Below are 19,333 nucleotides of genomic sequence, written 5' to 3'. Positions count from 1 at the left end.
GGGAAAGTGGGAAAAATAATACGGAACTAACCTGGATGCTCTGTGAGTTCTGAAATACTGAAAGGAAGTGAATGAGGAAAGAAGGAAAGCTATATGCAAAATTTGCATACTTCACAATACATCCTGTAAGAAATCTCATGGCCCTATCTGGTTCCTTCTCTGCAGAGAGATGAATTAAATGAACAAATATACAACAAACAGCAAAAGTCAAACAATTCAAAATAAAGTACAACAAAATCACATTGAAGGAGACCCTATTCATAAAACATAGCAACTATAAGGCCATCCCTTCAATCCTAAATTCTCCTGCATTCTATAACTGTTCCAGACTCTTTCCCATGAATCTACATAGTTTTTCCCCAGCACTCCCCACTGGGTAGTTTGACTTAACCTCTCAGGCTAAATGCTCCCCAGTTTGCAAGAAGTTTCTTCCTTGGACAGATTGGGGTGATAGAAGATTGGAGAAATAGGGGTGAGGAATTTTCAGTCTCCCTTTAATAAAGCTTGTCCTGATCACTTCAAACTCTCCCTTGGATTCGTTCATGTGATGCTTCTTTAGGGAAAAGGGGGTGGAGAGGTTTGACTAATTTCCTCAGCCTCAGAACCAAAAAGTAAATCCCGAGGTTCAAAATCAAACTCTGAAGTATCCTTCCTTCTCTCCTGTTTTCATTTTGCTTTTATGCTATTCAGAGCAACAATGACTTCATACACTAAGACTGGTAATACAGTGTGATAGTGCTGTGTGATATGTATTAGTCAAAGGCTACTCCAGCTCTAAGGAGGGAAGAATTTATATCGCCTGTGGAGTAAGGGAGGCTTACTGGTGTCCCTGAAACTGCATTTTGAAGATGTGGAAGTTCATGCAATACTCATGGAATAATATCTCTGCCAAGATGGAGTATGGAGTGAGTGAAGAAGAGCGGTAGAAAATGCAGGCCAAAGTCATACTATATTACAAAGGGCCTGAAGTTCCTTGCTAAGAAAACTGGAGTCACTACTGTAGGCAAAGAACAAAGCCAACCAAGAGAATCTCATTGTTTATGCTTTTTGATTCAGCAGTGTGGAAGACAGACTTGAGAACCACCATTCGGGTTCTGTTTGTTTTATCATATTTGACCCCATGGGCCTATTATTAGAGCAGCTGAAAGGCAGAGCTGGTATTTCTCTTCTGAAGACCACTCAGGGGTGACTTCAGCATGTGGAAAGATAACAAAGGGTTCAACTACGAACGTTTCGGTGGCACTAGAGGCAGGGGCAGATGGAAAGATTTCAGGGCTAGCCTGGGAAATGTTACTCCGTGTCACCTGTATTTTATACTATTATGGCATCTCAAACAGTACTCGGTAGGTGAGGCTTTTTCTCTGACTCACCTGGCAAATGGCACGTGGGAGCTGTTTCCTAAGCAACCGTCGTACTTAAGGCACGTTCATTTGTTTGCCCATTAAACTGCCAGCTTCTTTCTTTAAGACAGGGATTGTTATTTTTTTCATCGCTGTTGTCTTCGAACCTTCGAATGACCTGCAAAAATGTGTGCCGGAGGGTTGCGGAGTGATTGGAAAATGGACATTCATAAACGGCTGAAGATTACAGGCTATCTGGCAGTAAAAGTACTAGCATTAAATGTTCAGTGATAGCAAGGTACTACACTGATTGCCACTCAACCTACCCTTTCGTGGCGGTTTATTTATTTCTAAAAATCTCTATCAAGCCGGTAAACTCCCCATCCTACAAATAGCCAGAGTACAAGAAACTGTAGTACTAGCTTCAATTTTTTTTTTTCTCTTTGGTTAGCTGACTTTATAGAGCGGCTATATGCTTGGGAAGGTAAGAAGACGTTGGCCAAGACCCCAAACGTGGGAGGTACGGGTTTCGACATCATTTGCTGATGACTACAGACAGGGTTACGCCCCGGAGTCCCGACTGCAAACCAGAGTGCCGGAACCAAACCGCCGACAATCGAATTTCCGCCCGGACGCGCTAGCGTGTTACGACGCATCGACTGCTTTTGCCTGGAGGAGGCCTATCAAGGGAGGACCGAGTATCGGGAGCCCAAGGAAAGGAGGCGAGTGAAGGACTTCCTCGTGGGGAGGGAGCTCGAGCTGCCGAGATTCGGGAGGCCGCGCTGGGCCTGTTGAGCTAGACGTCCAAGCGCGTCGGAGAGTTCAGTCATGTCTACACAAGCGGTGATGCGCGCCCTGCGCAAGAACAAGACCCTTCGCTACGGAGTCCCCATGCTGGTGAGCGCAGGGAGGAAAACGTGTGGGGCGGGATTCCGGAAGGGGTGGGTCCGGATTCCGAAAGGGGTGGAGCCTCGAGGTGGGCTGGATCCTGGCTGCGAGGGTCTGTGATGCGGCCGTCGGGGAGCAGCAACCTGGGTTAGGAAGAGGCTTCTAGGCAGTCTTAGACTTCTGCCCCCGCCGGTAGTGGGATCTTTTACCCTCCCTAAGAGTTACCAGGATGCTTCAGAGAGCGAGGTCAGAACCAGCTTCTATTCCAGCACTGGGTGATTACTAAACTTGCCTTTATAACCTGTTGCTACCCTTTGACGATGCTGTGGATCGTCGAAATAGATGTATTTACTTTAACTGTACAATTTCGGACATCTCTATATTTCAGCTTCCTGGTTTGTGAACTGGTTTAATTCTTCCCGGGTTGTTGTTAGGAGTTCAGTAAAACCTTGTGAATTGAGTGGTTAGCACCGTACCTGCCACACTGTAACAGCTTTCAAAAGGTCGCTAAATTATAATTGATAATTTTAAGGCACATTGAAAGTAGTTGTGGTGTTTATATGTTTGTCTACAGCCCTACACTGAGTTCCCTGAAGATCTCATTCATCTTTGAAGATACAGGTTGAGGTGGAATCCAGCCCAACAACCCCTCTTCCTTGCTGATCCACCTTGGCAAGTTATTTTGCTTCAGCAAGTCTTGATGTCATAGTAAATGAAACAATTTCGGTACAGCATGTGGACAAAAGCCACTTTGTTTTAAATACATAATAGTTTATTACTTTGGAATGAATAGGTGTTGGTGTAGGTGAAGATACCAGCTTTGTGCATTTTAGCAGAACAAAAGGAGAGAAGTGACCTTAAAAAAAGTTTAAAGAAAACTGCCTTAAAAGGTAGTGTAGTAATTATATTTGTGTAGATCACAGGGCATGTGTAAAAACCATCCTCTCTATAGATTCCTCTGCCCCAAAAAGGAGATCCATTCAGAAGCATTGTGATTGTGGCCACTAACCTGAGGTCACCTGCATGTGCCAGTGAATGCCAGTATGATTTTGTTTCTTATTTTTCAAAATCACCAAAGCCAGATCTTAAAACCACTAGTGTTGAAGTACCTTCTAGATACTTAGAGGTTTTCTGTTTTATTTCTTGGAATGGAAAGTACCATAGTAGCCTTTCCCCCAAACATGTTACTCTATATTTGTCTCTATGTCTATACTGGACCTAGAGGACCATGTTTCAAAATATGAATCCTAAACATATAAATAATATTGAAGAGGAAGATGTTGAATTCAGTGCTGTGAAACCCAGCACTACTGGAAAGACCTCAAAAGATACATCCTTTTCATTGAGTATCAGTCAAATATGCCATAATTACTGTACTACATTTATCTTCAAGCTGAAATTATTTCCTTTCTTGGAGCATACAGAAGAGGACTTGGAATACCAGGTGTATGTTAATGCTACTTTCCTTCCCTTCTTGTCCAAACCAGGTCGAGTGAAGGTATGGGGTACTGATTCTGGTATTTGGTAACGGGCTAAAATGTTTTCTTGTAATCGTATATACTGCCCTTACTCTGAACAGATGAATGGCAACTCACCAGGAAAAATAATCTATCGGATTTCATATAAGCGGTCACTGTTGGCATTTAGATAAATAATCTATAGCTAGACTGAATTTTGCGCTTCTATTTTGTTTCATTGTTTCCTTTCTTTGTTTTAGGTGCTGATTGTTGGAGGTTCTTTTGGTCTTCGTGAGTTTTCACAAATCCGCTACGATGCTGTGAAAATTAAAGTAAGGACTGTAATTGGTGTTCAGCATGTGTCTGTGTATATGTATGTTCTGGTTTACATGTGTATATGCAGTGTTAAACAGTCTGAGTTTTGTCTTGCTTTTCAAGGTGGCCGTATAATCTTTGGACTTTTCCTTATTCTGTAAGACAACATGAGTGATGATCTGGAAATGAATCATGAAATGTAAAGAATTTAGTAATCTTCTTCATCATTGGAAAATTTACAATACTGTATTCTCCAATAAAATGGACTCTGGTGTAGTTGTTTTTAGGATTTAGGAGGGACTGAAGAATGTGGGACAGTTTCAATCCCATTTTATTACTCCATTTCATATTAATACCAGTAATTTTATAAATTATATGGATATATAAACTGATATACTAACAGTAAAAGAAAATTATTTTCATTATAAATAATAAATTATATATATATATATACACACACACACATATATATATATATATATATATATATATATACACACACACACATATATATATATATGAAATTTACAGGTGAGGAAGCTGAGGTTCAGAGAACTTAAGTAACTTGCCTAAGGTTACATGACTATTTTGAGGTAGTGTTAGGATTCTCACCTTCTGTGATTACACGGTTACTTAAAAATTCAAGCCAAGTGTTACATAAGAACCCTGGTTAATTCTTTCAGAAGTATGTAGTTTTTGTTTGTGGCCATTTGTGATATTTGAGTTTTTTCCAAGTTATTTACATATGATAAATATATATAACATATTTAATATTCATATTATATATAAATATAAATATATATGTGTGATGAAATATATATATGATTTACTACCAATATTACTGAGGTCTGCTAATGAAATATATATAATATATAATATTAATTAATAATTATCGATAGGAAAATAAAGAGTAAAGGCCTATTTAGTTTTCTCAGTTAATTTTATGATTTAAGAGAAACACCAATTCCAACTAGTCTTAAAGATATTAGATATTAGAGTAAATATTAAATGTAAAAAGAATGTGTGATTTCTGTGGGGTAATAGAGCAATTATCAACTGTATTAAAAAGTGTCTGTTAGCATCCTACTTATTTTATTAAGGAATTTTTTTCCCTTTCCCTTTAAGATGAAAATTATAATAATCTGACTTTTGGAAGTGGGATGACTATACATTTTGAAAAATAATTGAATATTTGTTATATGTATTTATCATGTGGCAGATCCTATAGATAAAGATTCAAGAAATTAGTTCTTACAAAGCTTGTGGCATAATTTAGGCTGGAAGACATCCAGTATAAAAATGTAGTCGGGGGCGCCTGGGTGGCTTGGTCGGTTAAGCGTCTGACTTCGGCTCAGGTCATGATCTTGCGGTCTGTGAGTTCGAGCCCCGCGTCGGGCTCTGTGCTGACAGCTCAGAGCCTGGAGCCTGTTTTGGATTCTTTGTCTCCCTCTCTCTCTGCACCTCCCCTGTTCATGCTCTGTCTCTCTCTGTCTCAAAAATGAATAAACATTAAAAAAAATTAAAAAAAATAAAATGTAGTCAGGGGCGCCTGGGTGGCTCAGTCGGTTAAGCGGCCGACTTCAGCTTGGGTCGTGATCTCGCGGTGCGTGAGTTCGAGCCCCGCGTTGGGCTCTGTGCTGACAGCTCAGAGCCTGGAGCCTGTTTCGGATTCTGTGTCTCCCTCTCTCTGACCCTCCCCCGTTCATGCTCTGTCTCTCTCTGTCTCAAAAATAAATAAACGTTAAGAAAAAAATTAAAAAAAAAAATGTAGTCAAACAAATTACATCATTGCCCAGTAAAATGCTATATTAGAGTTTTGCATAAAACATTACTAGAGACATACAATTTAGACTTGGGAAAGGGGTATCACAGAAGGTTTGCTAGAGGCATTAACCTTTGAATTACGACCCTACGAATGAGTAAGTGTTGGGTCACCTGGGCGGCTCAGTCTGACTCTTGATTTCAGCCCAGGTCATGATCTCACAGTTTCTCACAGATCTCATAGATCTCAGTGTTTGTGGGTTGGAGCCCCATGTGGGGCTCCACATGCTGACAGAATAGAGCCTGTTTGGGATTCTCTCTTTCCCTCTCTTTCTTCCCCTCCCTTGAGCACATGTGCATGCTCTCTCTCTCTCAAAATAAACTTAAAAAAAAATTGGATGAGTGTTAGCTAAATGCTGAAAATGATATTCTATAACACAGGAGGAGTATTGGGCATATCGTCAGATGTTCATTTTAGAAATCCCTCTGGCCATGGATGGGACAAGATGGATGGGGATTGAGCAAGGTGGAAGGGGAGAGATGAGACCTGTTAGGGTGCTTTGGCAGTAGTACACATGGACAGTAATGAAACTTGAAATAAAATATTTGCAATGAAGTTAGAAATAAATGGGTTCCAGAAAAAAAATTTTTAACAGCTAATTGATAGTATTTGATGACTAATGTGATGTGTATAATATAAAAAAATGAATAAGTCTTGCACAGCTTGAGGTTTTGGTTTTGTGGACTGGATAAATGGTGATGCCATTCACCGAGTTAAGGAGAGAGAATGAGGGAGATTGGATTAATAGGAGAAGTTTAGAAGATGGGCTTAAAGTAAAGAGAAGAAAGGTGAAATAGAATGAGGTTCATTGCAATTGAGAGGACAAGGTTGGTTGATGAGAACAAGGTTAAGAGGATGCGGTTGGTCAAGGTCTATGGGAGGAGGCTGAGTGGACAGAGTTCAAGTGAGAAGGATCAGAGGACAAGACCTGAGATTGAGAAGTCCAGGTTGGTTGATGTTCAGAAGTCAAACTCAGATGAAGTCAAGAGTCAGTGTTTGGGTGAGATTGAGTTCAGACAAGATAAAGAGGATAAGGTGGACTGAATGTGAGAGGGATTAACAGGATGATTCATTGAGGTTAACTGGGGTTATTAGGGTTGAGAGACCAAGAGCAAGGGGGAGTCAAAAGGACAGAATTGCTGAGATTAAGGGGGGGTCAAGTCTGAGGTTGAGAGTGCAAATGTCGTTGAGAAAGACTAGGATAAGTTCAGCTGAGAAGTGTTGAGAAGGGTGGAGAAAGACAGTATTGATTTGGAGTGACTGGCCATCTTAGTTTGCCTGGAAATGTCCGGATTTTAGTACTGAAAGTCTGGCATCCCAGAACACAGAAACTCCTGCTTTTCAGTCATTGGTGAGGAAAGTGGAAAGGAAAGTACAGAATCCAAGAGGTGGGCTAAAAAAATGAACTGAAAGCACTAGCTTTCAATTCTAGTGTGAAATACATAGGGCATAGTTTATGCCATTCTTTTGTTTTTTTTTAAGGTTACTTATTTATTTTGAGAGAGACCGAGCGCAAATGGGGGAGGGAAAGGGGAATAGAGGATCTGAAGTGGGATCTGAAATGTGCTCTGTGCCGACACCAGAGAGCTCAACGTAGAGAACTGGGTGCAGAGAGCCAGACACAGAGAACCCAGACTCACGAACTGTGAGATTTTGACCTGAGGCACCCAGACACCCCTTATCTACGCCATTCTTAGTGGTGGTGGTTCTTTTTTGTTCTCCTGACTCTTAATACTAACAACCATGGAACTACAATAATGGACCATCCATTGTTGCATCGCTCCAAGTAGTATGACCTAAGGGTGCATATAAGTGCATTATAATCCTGAGTATTAAGTCTTTCTTCTTCCTTTGAAATAGAGCTAGTTTAATTCTTTTTTTTTTTTTTTTTTTTTTCAACGTTTATTTATTTTTGGGACAGAGAGAGACAGAGCATGAACGGGGGAGGGGCAGAGAGAGAGGGAGACACAGAATCGGAAACAGGCTCCAGGCTCCGAGCCATCAGCCCAGAGCCCGATGCGGGGCTCGAACTCCCGGACCGCGAGATCGTGACCTGGCTGAAGTCGGACGCTTAACCGACTGCGCCACCCAGGCGCCCCGAGCTAGTTTAATTCTTAACATTGTTAATGTTGTGATCATGTTTTCTAAGATTTAGATAATGAGAATGAGAACAATTACAATACCAATGCCAGCATGGTCCAAACATCACTGAAAGGAAGCGAAATGACTGTGTTATTTTTTTTTAATGTTTATTTATTTTTGAGAGAGAGAGCAAAAGTTGGGGAGGGGCAGAGAGAGAAGGAGACACAGAATCCGAAGCAGGCTCCAGGCTCTGAGCCGTCAGCACAAAGCCTGACACAGGGCTTGAACTCCACTGAACGCGAGATCATGACCTGAGCTGAAGTCAGACAGTCAGACTGAGCCACCCAGGCCAGGCGCCCCTATTCTTAATATTCTAACACTTTACTATTACTCAATTAAGAATAGCTGTTTTTGTTTTGTTGTGGTTATTTTTTCTTGTGTTGTTTCAGGCTGAGGACTCATGCTTTTCTAAATATTACTCAGTTAATTACTGGTCAATTATTTAATTATATCCCTTCCTCCATTCTCTCTGTTCTCTAATTCTGAAATCCCTAACAGAACTATATTGGGGCTTTTAGATGTAGCTTTCATCATAGGCCTTTTCTTTCCTTCATCCCAATTCTTGTGCATTATTCTAATGGTATTTCTAGTGTATTAATGGTCTTTTTTTTTTTTAATTAAGTTTATTTTGAGAAAGAGAGAGCATGAGTGGGGGAAAAGGCAGAGAGACAGAGAGGGAGACAGAGAATCCCAAGCAGGCTCCACCTTCAATGTGGAGCCTGACACAGGGCTCGATCTCATGACCTTGGGATCATGACCTGAGCTGAAGTCGGACACTCAATCAACTGAGCCACCCAGGCACCCTAGTGTATTAATGGTCTTAAGCTGTGTTCAGTTACTATTCTGCTATTCCATTTATTTTAATTTGGGTTCTGTTGTTTGTTTATCAATTTCAGTGACCACATTCTTCTTTCCTCAACACTTTGCCACGCATAGGTAACATGGCATCAGCTCCTGTTTACTACTGTGGACTCCTGTTGAATTTTTTCTTCGATGCTTCTTTATTTCAGGTGTATTGAAGGTCTTATTTTTTGTTTTCAAGAGCAGCACTATATTTATTAGTATTTTTATGGTATTTTGTTTGTATTTTATGTTACTTATCATTTAGGGTGGTTGTTAACAGCATGGACTCTGGAGGCAGAGGGCCAAGTTTCAAAGCCAGTTTCTTCCTCTTCAACAAGTGATTCGAACTCCTTGTGTCCCATTATCTTCACTTGTGATCATCATCATAATAATTATCTCATAAGTTTTGGTGAGGATTACAAGAGATAATGTATGTCAGAATGCCTGGCATATGAAGAGTGCTGGCGAATACAGGCTGCTGATAATGACAGTAGTGGTGGTAGTACGTTAGCTGTCATTACGCGATCGGGTGGGAGAGATTTTGTCGTGTGTTTGTCATCTGCCACACCACCCCAGCCATCCCTTATATAACTTTTTACATTCACAGTTGAATGTAAGAGACTTGAACAACTTACGGCTCCTCTTTCTTTTCTACAGATTGATCCTGAATTAGAAAAAAAGCTGAAAATGAATAAAGTGTCATTGGAATCAGAGTATGAGGTACATACGTTAATATGTATTGTATGTTAATACAGCCTCTCTTTTGTAACCGTCTTCCCGGTCAGTGACTGATTCGCTCTCTCTTCAGGTTAACGGAAATGATTACCAGTGCAGAAGAAAATTATTTACCTTAAACAGTATGGTATTGGGGCAACTAACTATGTAGTCATTTGGAAAGAAAATAAGGATGGATCTATATTTCATATACTATAAATGGATGAATTCTAGATGGAACAAGAATTTAAAAATAAAAAAGCAATGCTAAAAATACTAGGAGAAAAAAAAATGGAGATTCTTTTCTGTGGTCTTGAGTCAGAAAAGCTGATTTAAATGTGATACAAAATTCCAAAGCTTTACAGGGCAAGATTGATGAGTTTATATATAAAAATTCAAAAGTTCAGCCTTAAAAAATGTATATAAAGTCACTGGTTAAATGAGACATCCTAAAACTGTTGTTTATCTTATCATCATGAATTAATTTAAATATGAAGAGCGTCTACAGATCAATACAGAAAAGTTTAACAATTTAGGTGGGCAATAGGAACATGGGCAAAACGTGTAAAGACTACAGAGAAAAGGAAATAAATATCATTCTTAGACATTTAAAGAGGTACTAAACTTACAGGAATGTTAGTTAAAGTTATAATGAGGTGTCATTTTCCACCCATCTGATCAGAAACCAAAGTGTTTAATATAGGATGTGGTGAGGAGGGTGTGTTCCATTTCTTGGAGTCCGTTCGTTTTTTTGACTGTGGGTCATATTTTCCCATTTCTTTGCATGTTTGATCATTTTTGCTTGAAAGGTGAACATTATAAATAATACATTGAAGAACGTTGACTCTCATTTTAGCAGGCACTTCAATTATTGGCTGATCATTTTGAGCTCGGTTTTGTCTTTTTGAGGGAGGATCTGTGGAAAGACTTTGGCGTTCCCTAAACTGCTGTAACCCTATGAGACTCATTCTCCAAATTGCCTCCCCAGAGGATCTTGTCAGAGCTTGGCCTTAAGCTCTGTTGGACTGAGTCTAACGCGGGTCTTCCTCTTGGCATGATCCTTATTTCTAAAGACTAGCTTTTCGTGCCTCAGCTGTATGCCAGAGGAGCAACTCGGTGTTAAAGAGAGGTCCCACACCAGCAGGGCTGAAAATCAGTATTGACACTGCTTTCTTCTTGGTTCCGTTGCGTACTCAGTTCTGTAGCAGTTGGTTAAGTGGTAAGCCGTAAGTGGTCTTGCCCACCACGTGTACGGTGTAGTCTTCAGTGACTGTACATGTTTTGCAGAATTCCACAGAGACTCTTTCATTCACCAAAGATCTTTGAAGACTTGGAACCCTCTCGCGTGAAGTTGTTCTACCAACTTGCATCCCATCGAAGAATTATTCTTCAGTTCTCTTGAGCATATATCTTACGTTACCTGGGTAGAGGCCATTATTCTTTCTTCAGACCTTTTTGTAACTGAATCATTTCATAACTAAACTTTAAAATAATTTACTCTCCTGCACCTTAAATTAGTACAATCTTGTTCATCCACATATATTTAATACAGACATCCTATAAGTGAAATTTAGAGAGTGGTTCAGTTCTCTGCTTCCCCACTAGTTTTTCAAAACCTATAACTTGCTCCTTCTCAGTCTATAAGCACTATGTCAGTAGTGATGGCTCTGGAGGGTTTGTCTGGGGATAAATTTTCCTTTACTTATTTTGGAAATCATAGAATTTGAGAACTGAAGATACCATGTAGACCATTTGGTCAAGCCTTTTTATTATTACTTAGGAGGGAATAGTGCCCAGACAGCTTAAATCACTTGTCCAAGGTTATACAGCTTCTTCTTTTCTTTTTTTAATGTTTATTTTTGACAGAGAGAGAGAGAGAGAGAGAGAGAGAGAGAGACAGTGTGAGTGGGGGATGGGCAGAGAGAAGAAGGGAAACGCAGAATCCAAAGCAGACTCCAGGCTCTGAGCTGTCAGCACAGAGCCTGATGCGGGGCTCGAAATCGTGAACTGCAAGATCGTGACCTGAGCCAAAGTCGGATGCTTGACTGACTGAGCCACCCAGGTGCCCCAAGGTTATACAGCTTCTTAGTAAAAGAGAAATGCTCCTTTTTATTTTTGTTACAAGGGTCCATGTAAATTTACGTCATTTTCCTTATCTTTGGATATAAGCTATTCTGTGTTCTGTGAGTCTCTTTTCCTATATTATTTCAGCAGTAATTCGAGAACAGGTAAAGCAGTTGTAGAAAACTTGTTGTCAGAGTGGTGTTGAAGGGTGAAGAAACCTTTATATTCTTCCCTTTATCCTACCTCTGTGCTGAGAGATACTTCACACTCACTGAAGGTACAGTGATCCAGACTGGTTGAAACTAGGTTTTACTGACTGAAAGGGATTGGCTCATGGCAGCTCTGGGGAATGTCTTTTCATTCTCTGGCTCAGGCTCATTTCTCATGTGCAGGACAAATCATCTTGGCCTTTTTTCTTCCTTCTAGCAGGCATTAGGGTCTCTACCTTTGTTTTTCCCCTCTTATTACCATTACCCATGCTAACCCATGCTAGTCATTATTATGTTCGTTTAACCTTCGGAGTTGGATTTTTGTTTTCCCAGCTTCTTCCCTTTCTTTGTATTCTCAGAAATAAAGCATGTAGACCCTCTATAATTTGATAATTTTATTCTGATGGGGGGGAAAGATAGTCTAATTAACATGACTAGCAAGCAAGAAAACTTCCAAACCCTAAGAGATATGCCATTTCTTCACTTATTATGCATGATATGCAGTTGATTTATTTGCTAAAATTGGATTTTTTCCACTCATTTATTCATTGATGAATCAGTAATGTCCTAAGCAAAGCTACATGCCTCCTACACTAATATATATGCTTTAATTTTTGTGGCTGTATAGAAAATAAAGGATTCCACTTTTGATGACTGGAAGAATATTCGAGGACCCAGGCCTTGGGAAGATCCTGACCTCCTCCAAGGACGAAATCCAGAAATCCTTAAGACTAAGACTAAAACAACCTAAGTGGATTCTTTCTTTCTTTCTTTCTTTTTTTCTTTTTGACAAAAATGCCATCCGCTGGAATTCTTGCTACATATGCAGTGGGAAGAAAATCTCAGACCTGCAGAAGCCTGGATGCGAGCAATGTGATGACAGATACTTTTGATAAAAGTCAAAGTAACATCACACAGTGATTTTATGTCAAACCTATGTAGAAAAATAATACTAATCACAGGCTGATAAGAGTTTTGGTTTTGCTTATAATACTACTAATCAGTCTCCAAAGTCTTAACCTGATGATTGCATTGATACCATTAGAACATGTTAAGAAAATACCTCTCCAGACTGAGAGAAAATATTTGTCGACCACATATCTGCTAAAAGACTCATGTCTAGAATATATAAAGAGCCCCAAAAACTCAATTGTAAAAAAGCAAACAATCCAATCAGAAAATGGTCAAAAGACATAAAGTGACATTTCACTGAAGAGGGTATATGAATGGCAAACAGGCACCTGAAAAGAATGATTGACATCACTAGTCATTAGGGAAATACAAATTTAGACTACACTGAGAAATCACTACACATTTATTAGAACAGCTAAAATAAAAAAGGGACAATTGCAAATGCTGGCAAAGATGTGGAGAAACTAGATCTCAAACACATTGCTGGTATAATGTAAAATGGTACAAGTGGTCTGGAAAATTCTTTGGCAGTTTCTTTAAAAACTGCATAGGGGACTTCAGTTTCCGGTCCAACAGATAGCAACCTTGGAAGTCACACCTCCCATCCTCACACAAAGGATAAGCTGAAAAAACTGAAAATCAACAACTATTCTTTGATCCATGAGAAAATTGAGGACACAGAACAAAACCACCACTGGAAAATTTGAGACACGCAAATACAGAGGATCACAGGTTACCTGGAAGAGAAGCCACCTGGAAGCCGCATCAGGTAGGAATGCTTAAAGGGCAATTGCCTAATTACTGGAGACTGAGCATGGACTAATTTGAGTTAAAAACTCCTAGAGACCAGGCCAGGGGCCCACTTTTACGAGGTTTACTTCCTGGGGCCCCACCAGGTTCTTGCAGTGAATATTAGAGGAAAATCTTGTGGTTTCAGTAGGGGGAGGAAAAATTAACTATTCTGAAATATGTCCCCTAAATTTTGTTCTCTTTAACAAAAGCCTGGCCTCAAAGGAGACTTTTGCTAGAGACTAATCACACTGGATTTTACCAGAGTCTAAGCAACTCTGGGGTAAGGGAAATACCCGACATCAGCCCCTTCTAGCCTTCCTGTTCACCTAAATGGGGTGAGGATGTGGGGAGGAAGACTGAAAAGTAGTCGTGAAGGTCATGTGGGACCACGATGACTAGAAGACTGAGACCTAATCATAAGATTATAGAATGTTCCCCTCCCCCTTCACATTACCACCACATCCCTAAAGGCTCTTCACTGGAGTATCCAGTCCAACTGGATATCATGTCCAACTTTGAACAAAGAAACTACAAGGCATACTAAAATACAAAAGGCACAGTTTGAAAAGGCCAAGCATTGTAATCAGATTCATATATGGTAGGAATATTGGATTTATCATGTCGATACTTTAAAATAACTATAATTAAGATGTTTAGAGTTCTGATGGAAAAAATACACAACATGCAAGAACAGATGGGTAATGTAAGCAGTGAGATGGAAGTTTTAAGAATTAAAGGGAAATTCTAGAAATCAAAAACCGTGTAACGGAAATGCCTTTGATGGGGTCATCAATAGAATAGACATGACTAAAGAAAAAAAAAAAAAAAAGAATAGACATGACTGAGGAAAGAGAGAGGGAAATGATACCAGGAAGTAATTAAATCCATAAGAAATGACAAAAGAGCACTGATAAAGGTAATTGGGTAATTATTATTTTTTTTTTTTAATTTTTTTTAACGTTTATTTATTTTTGAGACAGAGAGAGGCAGAGCATGAACAGGGGAGGGTCAGAGAGAGAGGGAGACACAGAATCGGAAGCAGGCTCCAGGCTCTGGGCCATCATCAGCCCAGAGCCCGACGCGGGGCTCGAACTCACAGACCGTGAGATCGTGACCTGAGCTGAAGTCGGACGCTTAACCGACTGAGCCACCCAGGCGCCCCTGGGTAATTATTTTTTACGAAGTACAACTACAGCGGCACCTGGGTGGCTCAGTTGCTTAAGTATCCGACTGTTGGTTTTGGCTCAGGTCATGATCTCACGGTTTGTGAGTCCGAGCCCCGCATCAGACTCTGCACTGACAGCATGGAGCCTGCTTGGGATTCTCTCTCTTCCTTTCTCTCTGCCCCTCCCACCTCTCAAAATAAATAAATAAATAAACTTTAAAAAAAAGTACGATTACAATTTTTCCCCTTCTTAATTTGTTTAAGAACAAGTAGAACCCTTTCTATAAAATGTATTTTGAGGTCTACATATAGAAATGTAATATATTAGACAATAATACAGTAAAAGAATGGAGTGGGAATGAAGCTTTATTGGGGCAAGGAAATGATACCAGATAACTGAATCCACAGGAAGCAAAGAAGAGAACCAAACATGATAAATAAGAAGGCTAGTATTTAAGTTTATAAATAATTTTTTAAAACTTCTTCCAAATACATAGAAGAGCATAAATCAATAATTATAACGTTTGTTGGGTTTGTGAAATGCATAGCTATAATATGTATAAAAATAATAGCACGAAGAAAGTAGGGAAAGATCAGGGTAAATAGGAAGAAAGTTTTCATATCTTACTGGAATTAAGTTAGTATAAATCTGAAGTAGATTCTGGTAAGTAATATGTATATTGTAAGCCCTAGAGTAAGCTTTAAGAAAATCACTCAAAAATGTAGTTAAAAATCATAAAAGGCATTAAATGTTACACTAGAAAATATCTTCCTAATACAAAAGAAAGCAAAAGAAACAAATACAAAAGACAGGTAGAAAATAGTAAAAATAGACGAAAGAGTACTTATCAATTTACATTAATGAAATTTTTTTTAATGTTTATTTTTGAGAGAGAGCATGGGTTGTGGGGGGGGGGGGGGGGAGAGGGGGCAGACAGAGAGGGAGACACACAATCTGAAGCAGGTTCCAGGCTCTGAGTTGTCAGCACAGAGCCTGATGTGGGGCTCGAACCCACAAACCGTGAGATCATGACCTGAGCTGAAGTTGGATGCTTAACCGACTGAGCCATCCAGGTGCCCCTATCAATTTACATTAAGTAGAAAAGAATTATATTCACAAATTTAAAAGCAGAGATTGACAAAATGGATAAAAAAACATGATCCAGTTGTATGCTGTCTACAAGAGGCTCACTTTAGATTCAGAGAAACTGTAAGTTCAGAGTATAAGGATGGAAAAATGTATACCATGCAAATAGTAACCAAAGAGAGCTGCTTTGGCTGTCTAATATCAGAAAAAGTATACTTTGAGGCAAAAATTATTCCAGAGACAAAGAAGAACATTTTATAATGATAAATGGTCAATAGTCAAGATATAACGATTAGAAAACATATATACAACTAACAACACATTCCAATAATGTAAGAAGCAAAAATGTAGAAAAAGGCAATTTTATAATTACAGTGGGAGACCTAAGTACTCCACCTTTAATAATGGATAGAACAACTAGGCAGAAGACCATCTATCTACGTTAATAGAAAACTTGAACAACACTGTAAACCGACTTGACCTGACATCTATGGATTACCCAACAAGAGAAGAAGACATTCTTTTCAGGTGCGCATGAAACATTCTCCAGGATAGACTTTTTGCCATAAAACAAGCCTCAATAAATTTAAAAGGATTTCAATCATACTAATTTCAAACATGTTCTAGGACTGTAAGAAATCAACTATAGAGAAAATTTTGGAAATTTACATGTATATGAAAATGAAATGTAATTGAATGTCCCAACTGGTTGGAGAAAAAATCAAAACGGAAATAATAAATACTTTGAGGTGAATCCAAATGAAGATACAACATACCAAAACTATGGGATGCATCAAAACAGCACTTAGATTGAAATGTGTAGCTATAGACACCTATTTCAAGAAAAGATCTCAAATTAGTGACTTAGCCTTTCACCTTAACACACTTGAAAAAGAAGAGCAAATAAAACCTAAAGCAAACAGAAAATAAATAAAGATTAGAAAGAAGTAAACGGAAGAGAACAGAAACAATAGAGAAATCCATGAAACTAAAGGTTCTTTTTTTTTTAAGAGCAACAAAATTGACAAGCCTTTAGATTGATTAAAATAAAGAAAAGACTCAAATTATTAAAGTCAGGAATGTAAGGGGGACATTACTAGCAACTTTACAGAAATTAAAAGTTAAAAAAACTTTAAGGGAATGCTATAAGCAATTCTATGCCAATGAGTTAGGTAATTTAGGTTAAATAAACAAATTCCTAGAAAGACACAAACTACCAAAACTGATTCCAGAAGGAATATAAATCTGAATAGACCTATAACAAGGTACTGAATTGGTTTAAAAAAAAAAAAAAAATACCCACAAAGAAAAACCCAGACCCGGATGGCTTTGTTGTGAATTCTACCAAATATTCAAAAGAAGAACAAATGCCAATTCTTTACAAACGTTTCCAAAAAAGTAGAAGAGAATGGAACATTTCCTAACTCATTTTATGAAACTAGTATCCTGATAAGAATACCAGGCAAAGACATAACAAGAAAGTTACTGACCAATACCTCCTGTGAATGTAGATGTAAAAACTCTCAACAAAATATGAGCACGAGAATCCAATAACACAGAGTTATACATCATGATCAAGTGAGGTTTATCTCAGGAATGCAAGATTGACAACATTAAAAAATTAGTACGTAATACCACATGAATAGAATTAAGAGTAAAAACCACATAATCCTATCAAGATGCAGAAAACCACTTGACAGAAAATAAGCTCTTTTCTGCCACAGGGAACTAGTGAGGAACCATAGTGAGGAACATTACATTCTATAATTTAAATATACATGTATAGTCTTGGGAAAAATATTTAACTAGGTGGCCCTGTTTCCTCATGTGGAAAATGGGAATAACAGTAGCAACATCATAGAGTTGATGTGAGTTAGTTATGTAAAGCTTAGAACAATGGCATAGAGGAAGTACTCGACAGATGTTAGCTATTAAATAGGTAACAATTATTAGTAATAACGAAGTTCTTCACAAAATGTCACATCTAAAACAGTATTTTAATAACATTGCACAGACATCTATCAGTAACAGTCCTGTGTGGAAAGATCTGCATGATCTATGTCCCTTCTGCACACAGCAAAGCAGTGGGAAAATACACAAACTGATAGACTTGAACTGGAGTCTTGTCAGTTTGTCAGATGACAAACAGATTACACATCTTACACAGATTACATAACCCACTTCAGTCTCCGTTAACTTGCCTGTGAATTGGGAGTTTTGTAGTTGTCTCAGCCAGTTAACCTAGTGGAGTATGCGAGGCACTCAGTAAAGAAACAGGCAGAGAAGATAGGTGATAAAGGAGTGGTTGGTACTATCATTGGCCAGTAGATGAAAAATGGTTTGCTTACAGATGATAGACATTCTGTCTGAAGTCATGGCTTCAAATAATTCATTAAAAACTTTTTTTTTTAACTGGTTTTCTGCCTTTTGACCCTTAAACAATGTTTAAACCTTCTAGATGCCTCAGCAAATGATAGGGGGAAAGTGGACGACAGATTTCTGCAGTGGGATTTTTTAGACTGTGAGAGTGGAGACTAGATTCGAGGACGACAGAGTTGAGAGGCATGAGACGTCTGTGATGCTCCCATCCAGTGGGAGAAAGCCTTAGAGTCACTGCCTAACGCCAGCAGAGGGCGTGCTAAGACCACACAAGACTGAATTTGGCAGCTCTGACTCAGTGAAGCCCAGCCCCGGCGGCGTAGGGCTGCTCTCTCTACGGGGGTCCCATAATCCTGAATCCTGACTGTTCTCCCTCTGCATTCTCCCTTTAGATCCCGTGGGGCCAGGAGATTCCAGGCTGGGCGAATCGCCTCGGCCACCTCAGCTACTTGTGTCCTCTGTGTGCAGAGTTGGCTCCCCAAGGACCGGCTGATGCCTTCAGCGCATCAGAACCACATAAACCCTGCACTCCACAACCAGGAGTCCTAACAAAGCACAGACGAGAAAATCTTCCACATCTGGTCTTCTGAGGAGCTGCCAACCAGCTGGGCTCTACTCCCTTTCTACAGCTATTCCCTCTGCCTTCATGCTTTGTGCTCCGCTTTCTCCTACTTTTTTCTCACCTCCCTTTTCTTGCCAACATAAACCTTGACACCAGAAACCAGGGCTCCTGAGCATCAGATGCCTGCAGGCAGTAATAATCAAAGCTTCCTGCTGGGCCGTTGCACCTGCTGCTTCACAAACATCCTGCTCCCCACAGACACATGTACACATGCCCAGACGCACATGGTGGGCACCTGAGTGGGGAGGGACCATCTGGGACAGTGGCCCTGGCAGGTAGCTCTGAGGTCTGCCCTCAGCAGCTTGAGTCACCAGTCCATGTCATCGCCGGGGGGCATGTTTAGTCCTGTGCCATAAAGGGATGATGTCCTTGCACATCACCTTTTCCTTGATCTAGAGAATTTCTTCTGGGCAAATCAAGTTTTCCTCAGGCATTGAGGAACAAGAAAAGAAACTCCCAAATCCTACACTGGACACTGTGTGTGAGAAAACCCCACTTTCGGAAATCCCAGCTCTTCACCAACAAAGGCCCAGCAGGGACGTTCTTCGGGCTTGTTTGGTGATTTTTGTGGGAAGGGCCTGG

At 39.6% G+C, this 19,333-nt stretch overlaps 1 protein-coding gene across 3 annotated transcripts; it reads left to right on the top strand.

The window, feature by feature from the left end:
• The first annotated feature begins 1,979 nt into the window (after nt 1-1,979).
• LOC123581991 (cytochrome c oxidase assembly protein COX16 homolog, mitochondrial) lies at nt 1,980-18,850 on the top strand. Of its 3 annotated transcripts, none has more exons than XM_045448150.1 (4): nt 1,980-2,237; nt 3,946-4,017; nt 9,465-9,527; nt 18,522-18,850. In XM_045448150.1, exons 1-4 carry the CDS (start codon nt 2,169-2,171, stop codon nt 18,717-18,719), a joined length of 402 nt encoding a protein of 133 aa, XP_045304106.1. In that variant the 5' UTR covers nt 1,980-2,168; the 3' UTR covers nt 18,720-18,850. The 3 variants fall into 3 exon arrangements, with proteins under 3 accessions (XP_045304106.1, XP_045304107.1, XP_045304108.1); XM_045448151.1 differs by lacking the exon at nt 18,522-18,850 and adding an exon at nt 12,423-12,761; XM_045448152.1 differs by lacking the exons at nt 9,465-9,527; nt 18,522-18,850 and adding an exon at nt 12,423-12,761 and having other exon boundaries at nt 2,022-2,237.
• The last annotated feature ends 483 nt before the right edge of the window (nt 18,851-19,333 follow it).

The sequence above is a fragment of the Leopardus geoffroyi genome, chromosome B3 (assembly GCF_018350155.1).
Source record: "Leopardus geoffroyi isolate Oge1 chromosome B3, O.geoffroyi_Oge1_pat1.0, whole genome shotgun sequence".
NCBI classification, from domain to species: domain Eukaryota; kingdom Metazoa; phylum Chordata; class Mammalia; order Carnivora; family Felidae; genus Leopardus; species Leopardus geoffroyi.
The sequence above is the reverse complement of the archived record's forward strand: the minus strand, read 5'-3'. Positions and strand labels throughout refer to the sequence as shown.